Here is a 12,151-nt window from a genome sequence, read left to right as displayed (position 1 = left end):
AATTGCTGTAGTTGCTACAGGGATTTTATGCAATCAGAAATGGGAGAAAAGGTGGTACATGAGAACAAAATGGGAGAGGAAGGCCTCCATGAGACAATCTCTGCATTAAAAGACAGTTTATGTAAAATTTTGGGAATCGCTGCTTTAGATTATTTGGATCCTCCTCTTTTGATATAAAAGGTTTTCCAAATCCTTAATGAAAATCTTTCTATTTGACATTCACACTATAAGAGTAGTTATCAAATCACTTTTAGACAGAGAAAGAGTAATTAAGCAAGTATGAAGAATAAATTGAAATATTTGGTGTAAAATAAAACAAAAAAACCCCCAAAGAATTAACCTCCTTAAAACACAATGAAAGCTTGAGTCCAAAGGGACATAAGTCCAAAGGGAAACGGAATAACCTTTCTGTCTTATAACTGAATCAGGCTTTACAAGGACTTGGCTCAAAACAGAATTTTTTTTTTAAATGCAGTTGTTTTTCAACTTCAGAGTATGACAATATGAAATATATTACTAGTATAATATTTAAATAAGTAATCAAGGTTAAATAAATATTAATAAAAAATCTTTGGACAAAAAACCAATAACTTTAACCACAGCACAGAAATTGAATAATTGAGAGAATTGGTAACAAGATAGTTTTTCATCTCTACATAACCAGATCAAATCCAATTCAAGTCATTTAGAATATGATGTGAAGTTTGATTTTATTTCTGAATTATACTTTATTGCATTCTGCTCTTCTGATTTTCTATCTTCAGCAAATTTAGGTTTTCCATTTGGGCTATTGGTATCTGTCTTTGTTTGCTTTCAATGTTAGTCTTAGCTTAATGAATTCATACTATGCACAGTTAATTTCATTCCCAAAGAGGAGTCAGGTATAAAGTGAAATTTAATTTAATTTTGAATTATAATACATTTTCCTGTGCAGCATTTATTAACTACAGAATGTATAGAGAATTTCTGAAATAAGTGGCAGTTCAAGGGCACAGAAACATTTTTGGTATATTTTCCTTTGTTTTGATAAAGATATGTTTCTCATTCTATGTGTAGACTGAGTATTTCAGTAGTAAAGCAAAATGGTGAATAAGTACAACAGTAAAAAGATGTGTTGTTTTTATGGTACTAACGGTGAAACCTTAAGTTACATATCAGTGGAAGCATCGAAGGAACAAGACTTTGTCCTGTTACTTTAAGACTGTTAATGAAATGCAGAAAGAGGAAATGATCCAGGCTATATGATGTAATTTATTCTATTTTTATTGTTTAAAGTTCAAAGGATTTACCATTGTAAGAAGAATGTATGCAAAAGCTGCAACTGCAGCAACAGATATTTTTCCCACCTCTGATTTTTAGGCCAAATGCTGTTCACTGCAAACAACCAAACAGGGTGGATTTGATTTAAATCATGATCTAAATCACTAGTCAAGAAGACTAGATTTAATCATGGATTTCTACATAAAAGTGCATTCTTGTTGGTTGTTACCAAATGTAGTAAGAGGAGGCCCTGAGATATAAACCTTGGTATCAGAGGCCTGGTATGAGGCCTAAGGCCTGAACTAAAGAAATGGTCAAGACTTTGCTAACATAAAGCAAAGTTAAGCTGTGACCCAGAGGCAGGCCCTGCTCACAGAAGCTGGCAAGGAAAGGGCTGATGCTGCAGAAAGATACATACCTAAAAAGTACTGAACACTAGATATCAGAACACTCCAATACTGGAACATTCCACAGATAACATGGAACAGGCCGACCCATCCCAATGACAGGGGCAAAAGGGTAAAATGATGGATAGAGTTGTTTTGATCGAACCAACATGTACAAGGTGAGAGGTGGCACCTTACTACGTAGAGGGGTTGTACCTTGCTACGTAGAGGGGTTGCACCTCAATACGTCAGGAGTGATGTGTAACTTGTTTGTACCTGTGTATAAGAATGTATCCCTGGGATGGTGTCTTTGTCCGGCCGAGGGGGCAGTGGAAAGTCCCGCCACTGACTGAGCCGGGTCCATTGCCAAGAGGCACTTTCTCGTAGTATGCCCGGTAGACTAAGTAATCTACGGGGAACTGCAATTGTGTCCAAGGTCGCAATAAACCTAGTCAACATGACTTTGCATCTTACTAGACTCTGTGGTTATTGGGGGTTCTCTTCGGGTCTGCTGTGTCAGCTATCTGCGCAGAGCTGGGGCAGCACACAGAGGGAACAGACGCACGCAGCCGAGTGATATCAACATAGGAGAAAGCAGAGCACCACACCGGTAGCATCTGACAACACTTTACAAGAGCAGGTTTACTATAACTTTTAAAAGCTCTGCGCAGATAGCTGACACAGCTGGAGCCCGGGAGGGGAAGCGCCCAGCCGGGGGCGCAGGGTCTGGAGGCTGCCCGGCAAACCATGAAGCCGGTAGCGCTCGGGCTTCGGGCAGCCCCTATGCCTCCGGACCCTGCGCCCCCGGCCGGGCACTTCTCCTCCCCGGCTCCAGCTGCTCTGCTCCTCCCCGGACTCAGACTTCGGCTCTGTTTAAGAGCCAAGCTGCCTGAGCCAGTGCTACCGGCTTCGGGCAGCCCCCCTTGCCTCCGGACCCCAGCCGCCGGCCGGGCACTTCTCCTCCCCGGCTCCAGCTGCTCTGCTCCGGCGGCGCAGGGTCCGGAGGCAAGGGGGGCTGCCCGAAGCCGGTAGCGCTGGCTCGGGCAGCTTGGCTCTTAAACAGAGCCGAAGTCTGAGTCCGGGGAGGAGCAGAGCAGCTGGAGCCGGGGAGGAGAAGTGCCCGGCCGGCGGCTGGGGTCCGGAGGCAAGGGGGCTGCCCGAAGCCGGTAGCGCTGGCTCGGGCAGCTTGGCTCTTAAACAGAGCCGAAGTCTGAGTCCGGGGAGGAGCAGAGCAGCTGCGGGAGAGGAAGTGCCCGGCCGGTATTTTTCCCGGACATGTTCGGCTTTTTGGCAATTCCCCCCGGACGGGGGTTTGATTGCCGAAAAGCCGGACATGTCCGGGAAAAACCGGACGTATGGTAACCCTAATATATTATGTATTTATTTATTTTAAAACATTTTTGCTGTTAACAAGCATGTTATCTCTGGAGACACAAATCCACAGTTGGAGAACTGCAAAACTACGCATCTCTGATGGTATCTTCTAGACTGAACACTGAGTCCCATTGGGTAGATAGAAAGATTAACCTAAATAATCTATACAGAAGCCCCTGGAACCCCATAAGATTGGGTCCCTAATCCATGAACTGTTGGAACTCATTTACAAAACTCTTCTTAAACATTACATGAATATATTGTCTCATACTATAGAATTAGAATTTATAATCCCTATTCCATGATGAGAGATATTTGAGCTATCATGTATCTTAATTAAAACTATCTTTAGATAGGTTTTTCCTCAAAAAGCATTTTGTCAAAAACATCCAATTTAAATAAAAAAAATCATTGATTTTTATCCACTCTTCAACCAAAGTTAGGGGGCTATGCCCTGGTTAGATCATCTGCATTGAAAGTGCAGGAGGAAGGAATTCATCTTCCAGGCAACATGGTGGCCACTGCAATTTCCTCTATCGCAATGGGGAGCATCTCCTATGAGGGAACACCCAAAGAATATATATATGTGGTGACTGATATGCTGGCCCCCTCCTCTGATTTGCTGTTGCGTTGTCTACAAAAGTACCTTCTATGCTGAGGTGCAGAAAGTCCATATGGAACTCTACTCCATTTTGTATGGGGGCTCCTGGTCCCTCTATTGCTTTACCCTCTCTTCCCCCCTTAAATATCTCAGTTGTATTTTATTTTGCTGGATCTTAGAAATTAATAGAATTTTTTACCTGTGTTTCATTCACATCAGTGAAATCAGTATCTGATTTAATTATAGTTTCTGCAGAGTCTTACAGCTGAGTGACTTCAGTTGATGCCAGGTGACAATTGCTGTTCCCTTCTATACTCAAAGCTTTGTAGTTCTCAAATACACGTATTGCATACAACAAAAATTCCATTTAAAATGCTTTTAAAAGTTTCCCTTTTGTTGGAGTATTGAAAAGGCAATGTTAATGTGTGTAGAAACTAAAATTTTATTTAAAACACTCTGTATGTATACATCTAGAGTTCTGTGGGAAAGTGGTCAAAGATTTCTTGCCTAAATCTATTTGGGTATTTGCCCCTTAAAAAAAACAAAATACAGTACTTGCCAATGAAATCAAGCTCTGATAGATCAGTATAATATAGTTTAAATTAGGGCAGTCAACTCATGTGATTAACTCAAAACAATTAGCGGTAATCGCGATTGATCGCAGTTTTAATCGCACTGTTAAACAATAGAATACCAATTTAAATTTATTAAATATTTTTGGATGTTTTTCTACATTTTCGAATATATTGATTTCTTTTACAACACAGTATACAAAGTAGACAGCACTCACTTTATATATTTTTTTATTATAAATATTTGCACTGTAAAAATGGCAAACAAAAGAAATAGTATTTTTCAATTCACCTAATACAAGTACTATAGTGCAATCTCTTTATGGTGAAAATGCAACTTACAAATGTAGATATTTTTTGTTACATAACTGCACTCAAAAATAAAACAATGCAAAACTTAAGAGCCTACAAGTCCACCACTGCAAGGTATTTCCATGCCAGATATGCTAAACATTCATATGCCCCTTCATGCTTCGGCCGACATTCCAGAGGACATACTTCCATGCTGATGATGCTCGTTAACTAAATAATGCATTCATTAAATTAGTGGCTGAACTCCTTGGGGGAGAATTGTATGTCTCCTACTGTGTTTTACCCACATTCTGCCATATATTTCATATTATAGCAGTCTCGGATGATGACCCAGCACATGTTGTTTCTTTTAACAACACTTTCAATGCAGATTTGACAAAACACAAAGAAGGTACCAATGTGAGATTTCTAAAGCTAGCTACAACACGCGACTCAAGGTTTAAGAATCTGAAGTGCCTTCCAAAATCTGAGCAGGACAAGGTGTAGAGCATGTTTTCAGAAGTTTTAAAAGAGCAACACTCCGATGTGGAAACTACAGAACCCGAACCACCAAAAAAGAAAAACTACCTTCTGCTGATGGCATCTGACTCAGATGATGAAAATGAACATGCGTCGGTCCACACTGCTTTGGACGATTATCAAGCAGAACCTGTTATCAGCATGGACGCATGTCCTCTGGAATGGTGGTTGAAGCATGAAGGGACATATGAATCTTTAGTGCATCTGGCACATAAATATCCTGCGATGCCAGTTACAACAGTGCCATGTGAACGCCTGTTCTCACTTTCAGGTGACATTGTAAACAAGAAGCGGGAAGCATTATCTCCTGCAAATGTAACCAGACTTGTTTGTCTGAGTGATTGGCTGAATGAGAAGCAGGACTGAGTGGACTTGTAGGATCTAAAGTTTTACATTGTTTTTGTTTTTGAATGCAGTTATATTTTGGACATAATTCTACATTTGTAAGTTCAACTTTCATGATAAAGAGATTGCACTACAGTACTTGTGTTAGGTGAACTAACTATTACTAACTACTGTTATTTTTGTTCTTTACAGTCAAATATTTGTAATAAAAATAAATATAAAGTGAGCACTGTACATTTTATATTCTGTGTTGTAATTGAAATCAATATATTTGAAAATGTAGAAAATATCCAAAACTCTTTACGTAAATGGTATTCTATTATTATTTAACAGCGCGATTAATCGTGATTAATTTTTTAAATCATTTGACAATCCTAGTTTAAATGCATTCTTTTGATGATTGTTACTCACAGGATATGACAGCTCGAGATTTGGTGCAGCAAAGGTATACTCTTCCAAATGGAGATACTGCTTGGAGACCATCTCCACTTGTTACTGCTGCCTTGGATGGGAAGCTTGTTATTCTTGATGGTATTCATCGCGTCAACTCTGGCACCCTAGCTGTACTACAAAGGTTGGTATGGGAGCCCTGTTAAGCAGAGTGCTTGAGACTTGTTTATTCAGGACGTTCATGCTCAGAAACTGTGTCCTGTTCGCAAATACACAGCTGTGCAACTCCAGGTATATTGTAAAATTGCAGTCAAGGTATTGGATTTTTACAGAATACATTATGTTGGGATAATGATATAGGGATACAGATATTCAGAGCAGAAGCAAGCCCTGAGTGTGTTATGTAAACTTTTATTAATATTGGAAATTGCAGCTGTTTGTTCATGCTGTACTTCTAACTAAATTAGAAAATGTATTTGTTTCTATCCTAGTCAAAACTATGAGGCCTAAACATTAATAAGTTAACATTTATTAAGTAGTAAAGACATTATAAATAGTATTTGAAAATGCATTCCGCTTCTAAACGACTGATTAATTATACTCACTCTGAAAAATGCTTTCTTGGAATTGTTTAGTAAATTGATTAAAGGGATCTGAAAAAGGGGGTGAACAGTGAGGTGGCAAAATTTGCAATGATACAAAATTACTCAAGGCAGTTAAGTCCAAATCTGAGTGATAGAGTTACAAAGGGATCTCACTAAACTGGGTGACTGGATGACGAAATGACAGATGAAATTCAGTGTTGCTAAATGCAAAGTAATACACATTGGAAAATATAATCCCAGCTATACAAACAAAATGATGGAATCTAACTTGGCTGTTACCACTCAAGAAAGAGATCTTGGAGTCATTGTGGAGAGTTCTCTGAAAACATCTGCTCAATGTGCACTGGCAGTAAAAAAGCTAACAGAATGTTAGGAACCATTAGGGAAGGGATAGATAATAAGTCAGAACATATTATAATGCCACTATATATCTCCATCGTACACCCACACCTTGAATACAGTGTGCAGTTCTTGTCACCCCATCTCAAAAAAGATATATTAGAATTGGAAAAGGTGCAGAGAAGGGCAACAAAAATGTTTATGGGGATAGAACAGCTTCCATATTAGGACATATTAAAAAGACTGGGACTATTCAGCTTAGAAAAGAGATGACTGGGGGAGCATATGATAGAAGTCTATAAAATCATGAATGGTATGGAGAAAGTGTCTAGGGAAGTGTTTTCCCCTTCACATAATACACGGACTAGGAGTCACCCAATGGAAATTAATGGGCAACAAGTTTAAAACAAACAAAAGGCAGTATTTCTTCATCCAACGCACAGTCAACCTATGGAACTCACTGCCAAGGGATGTTGTGAAGACCAAAAGTATACTCAGTTAAAAAAAGAATTGGATGAATTCATGGAGGATAGGTCCATCAATGGCTATTAGTCAGGGATACAACTCCATGCTCTGGGTTTCCCTAAACCTGTGCCAGAAGCATCTGACACTAGCCACTGTCAGAGACAAGATACTGAGCTATATAGATCATTAGTCTGACCCAGTATGGCCATTCTTATGTTCTTATGAATTAAAAACAAAAATCCTAAAAGTTACACATAATAATGTAAACTGTATTATTAGTTAATAATTACTACTCATATAAAGCCAGATTTTGACACTTGTGTTCATGTTGAATAGTAATACCCTTCTCCATGAGTGATCACGTTAATGGGGCCACTTGTGAAGGAAAGTGATAATCAGGAGTAAGGAGGTATCAGAATCTGCACCATAATAAGGAGCCCAAAACTGCCTGTAGGAATGAAAATTTTCTTTTTACTTGGAACAAGTAAAAATATCACTTTTGAATATACATATCTTCAGTTCTTTTTGGTTTGCACCTCATAAAATCTTATCATGTTTTAAGTTTTATTCCAAATAAGACTTTCATCATTGTGCTTACATATTTGATATAAACATATGACAGCATTTGTAGTGCATAAACTATAAAATTCAGTTAACATCTGAACTTTCTGAAAACCTAATAATCTCTTCTGATCTTCAGTTTTTTATTAGATACCAAGGTGATCCTTGCATTAAACATAGCTAGCCCATTTTTTTTTCAAACTGTATTTGTACTGTAATATGTAATTAGGAAGATGGCAGTTTCAAATTACTATTGGTCAAACCCTGTTAGTTTCACTATAATTTGATAAATATGAAAAGTGTTTCCTTTGCTTTCTGTTCCTCTTAATTTTTTCTTTGACTGAAGCGATCTGAAAAAGAAAAACCGTAGGTTTGTGCTCTTTTTTGCTTCTTTATGATTTGTTGTACAAAGACCCGAATAGTTTTTCTCTCTCTCTCTTTTCACACCTCCAAAAATATTCTGCTTGTCTTGTTTTTTTGTAGGAATAACAGGAATGCCAAGTCTTGTCTTCCCTTTTTTGTTGTTGGTGCACCTCTTGGATGACTCAGAAATGTGTATAGGGAGTTATTAGATACAAGGTGGGTGCGGTAGTATCTTTTATTGAACAGAATTCTGTTAGTGAGAGAGACAAGCTTTTGAGTCATACAGAGCTCTTCTTCAGGTCTGTGTGGCTCGAAAGCTTGTATCTCTCACCAACAGAAGTTGGTCCAATAAAAGATATTACCTCACCCACCTTGTCTCTCTAATATCCTGGGGCTGACATGGCTATACAACTACACTGCAAATAGGGAGATTTGTCAGCCCATTGCTAACGGGGAAGTGGTGTTGAATCCTTAGCACAACGAGCTTTTCACCCAAGTTTTGTAGTTACATAGCTGTTAGCAAAACCAACAGTCTAAATAAAAATAATTTCCTCTCTTTCAACTAGGTTTCACTTCCCTGGTACCTGTGCTGTCATACTCCCTGTTAGTTCTCCTTTCATCCAAAAAGTGTTTGAAGTAGACCAGACCTGAAGTTCTGATATAAAAACTTAAGCAGAACCCCATCTATAAGAATAAACAGACTTGCAAAGACCTTTCATGCCTTCTTCACACATTACAAAAAAAGCAGGACAAGGTAGTGCAGGGCCAGGGATAAGTCCATTTTTTTCTCTTGTGCATTTTGTTCACCTCTGATTCTTTTCATTTTCACTAACAGAATATATATCAGTTAAGATGACTCCTAAAATGTATTGCTTCTAGGAGCAAAATAGGAGTACCGCACTGTGTACCAGTCGGACAAAAATATTCTGAATTTCACGCCATACACAGTGAGAGTATAATAGAAAATCTTCATGTATGGTCTGCAGTGGTTTGTTTATTTCTGGAAAAAAAAATCTGTCATAAATGGTGTTATGTACTGTACTTACTGAAAATAAGTTCTTTCTTGAGCTTGCCATTTAACTGGCATTTTTCTCATCATAAGGTCCTTCACTGAAAGCTATAGGTCTCAACTTTTGTTAATAACTCAGGCATTGAAATTAAGAGTTCTTGGATGGAATTCCTCATTAAAGTAACATTGGTTGAGATAACTATAAAAACTAAGACAATTAAATACTAGATTTTTGTTCTCTTTTGAATTACCGAATAGGCTAATCCATGACAGAGAACTGACTCTTTATGATGGCACCCGATTACTAAGAGAAGATAGGTATCAAAGTTTAAAAGACGAACTGCAGCTCTCCGATAAGGAACTACAACAGAGGTAATTTGTTAGACACTAACATGGTATGCAAAGTAGTTTGTATGTGATTCAGGTTGTAAAGAGTTTTCTATTTTATTGCTTGCTGTTACTAAGGTTTCTTGCAAGATGCTTGCTTTTTAAATCAGTAATAGAATCTGTTTTTAATACTGCTATCCTCAGTACTTTTTGTGTTAGCATGAGAAGAAAAATCTTAAAAGAGAATATTAGAGCAGAAACATTAAAATATCCTAGCTGAGAGAGATTAAAGAAACAATATAAATACATAAAAGTTTAGACACATAGGGTATGTCTAAACAGCAAAGAAAAATCTGCAGCTGGCCCATGCCAGCCAACTCCGGCTCACGGAGCTCGGGCTGCAGAGCTGTATTATTGCTGTGTAGACTTCCAGGCTTAGGTTGGAGCCCTAGAGTCTAGGTCCATGTGGGGTAGGAAGGTCCCAGAGTTTGGGTTCCAGCCCAAGCCCAAAAGTCTACACAGCAGTGAAACACCCCCGCTGTCTGAGCACTGTGATTCCAAGTTGGCTGGCACGGGCCAGGTGCAGGTTATTTTTTGCTGTGTAGACATACCCATAGATGCACTGCATTGTTTTGAAGCATTTTATTAAGAGACATTGAGAGTTAAACAAAAAAAAAGTTGAATATTATAATTATTTCTTTCAATAGATTAGCTAGAAAGCTGGTATGTAATTTAGAATTAACATGAGGCAGGAAATCCTAAGGATGGGCTGGGGCCTGTCATGCTTATTCTTCTTGCTTTTTCACTTCCAGTTGTCTGCTAGAAATTTTCTCTGTGTTGAAATATTTCAAGTCCTTTGATGGCCAGACAGATACACAGTCATTGTACTGACTGATTTCAGTTAATGGCCAAGATTCTATTTTATGTTACTCAAAACAAATATAATCTAATATGTAATACTATCTTTCATAAATTCTGAAGAGATGAAACTGTTATTCTTAGATGACACATCAGTTTAAATAATGTGGGTTTTATACTTATTATATTGTGATAAATAACAATATATTGTTTTACAGCGACCAAGAGCAATAGCTGATTTTTACAATATACAAGGCATTATGGATTGCCTGTAATTAGAACAGAGTCTTGTGTGTAGCAGGAGAACACACATTAGGGATTGTATATCAACTATATAATGGGTACAATTGTATGGGTCTTTTGTATAATATAATATTTGGATTCTGAAGTAAAATACAAAAAATCTTCTGTTCTTCTCTATATTTCCTTATAACTTTTACCTCAATGACTCTTGGTAGTAAATTAGGTGAAATAAAACACCTCTTCAAGGCAAGTTGATACTACTTTTCTTGGTTATCCAATTAGACTCTGTACTATATGAATGTTAAAACTGAATTCCTATTTTTAATAAAACCTGTTTGACCAGTTGATATAAGACATGGGAGAACAGACTCCAACCAGTGATCCAAAACTTTTGCAAAAATTCTCAAATCCAAATTAATTGGGGAGATTGGATGATATGGGGCAAATTCCTTAGGGTTTTCCCTTTTTAAGAATGAAAAGAAAAGGCATTTTTAGAGGAATTGTAGAAGGTATCCTCTTCTAAAGAAGCAAGAAACGTTTGAACAAATCTTTCAAGTGATCTTTTCATCTGTAAAAGGATTAATAGCAAAGTAAACATGATGGGAAAGGTTATACCTGCTTTCTTTTAGTTACTTTAATTAACTATTAACATATTTTTGAAATCTGGGCACCTATTCAATAATAAGAACACAGATGCCCACCCAGAGTAAATCTGTAGTATTTTAGATACTTTATAACCCAACACTTAATAAAAATTTCCAAAGCTGATAAGATGGTTCTTCTGACAGAATAACAACTGCTTTATTTTAACATCACTTTATTTTATTTATTTTTGGAGGAGAAGGGAGAATTACACAGGCGTTGTTATGACCCAGAGAAATTACATGTGTTCCTGAGAGTCAAACATTTTTAATTAAGAAGGGTAGAATTTGAGGGATTGAGTGGAGTGGTGGCATGTTATTTGTTTAGGTTACAAAAATCAAATGAGATAATATTACAATATTACTTCTGGTTTTGCAGGCTAAAAATAATAGTTTTATTCTTGAATTAAAATTTTTGGAGGATGTATGTTAAAGCTGATAACTTCTCTGAGAGCTAATAAAATTTATTTCTGACTCAAAAGATCTTACACGTGCTGTCAGTTACATTTTCACTTGATGTTCCACCACGTTACTACTTCCATAGTCTGCATTAATTTTTTTAAACAAGGATTACGTGCTGCGCGGGTGGGTGGGATGACTCTGTCAGACATGACAAGAGCTCAAGAAGCTGATTTGCGGTTATGGGGATGGAGGATACTCATTGGCCAGTTGAAGGCCTTTTATCTATGAGCTAGCTAGCTGCCTGCATTGAAAATTGTTTCCACTGGCCTTCTCTTTAGCCAGTTGTGCGGTGTTATTATTCAACAGTCCAGGTACAATGGCATCCAGTCACATGGGGAAATTTTATTTTGTAGATTATGGATAATGGAGGAAGAAATCTATGCTGGTGATGAGGAAGGGACTTAAAAAGACCCTCTACGTATAGAGAAATTGTTGCTGCACAGTTTTAGCTATTAATAGAATTGTATGATTCACTATGTTGAACTAGTTCTGAGTGAAGAAATGCAATCACTTAAAATT

The 12,151-nt window shown here is 37.7% G+C and overlaps 1 protein-coding gene across 1 annotated transcript in view; it reads left to right on the top strand.

The window, feature by feature from the left end:
- The window catches only part of VWA8 (von Willebrand factor A domain containing 8), a 263,005-nt gene that overhangs the window by 72,373 nt on the left and 178,481 nt on the right, over positions 1-12,151 (top strand). The window contains exons 12-13 of the mRNA XM_065414163.1: positions 5,783-5,943; positions 9,360-9,473. Coding sequence (XP_065270235.1) covers positions 5,783-5,943; positions 9,360-9,473 — 275 coding nt within the window. The remainder of the gene's footprint in view (positions 1-5,782; positions 5,944-9,359; positions 9,474-12,151) is intronic.

The sequence above is a fragment of the Emys orbicularis genome, chromosome 1 (genome assembly GCF_028017835.1).
Source record: "Emys orbicularis isolate rEmyOrb1 chromosome 1, rEmyOrb1.hap1, whole genome shotgun sequence".
In the NCBI taxonomy this organism is placed as follows: Eukaryota; Metazoa; Chordata; order Testudines; family Emydidae; genus Emys; species Emys orbicularis.
This window is presented reverse-complemented; position numbering and strand designations above follow the sequence as displayed.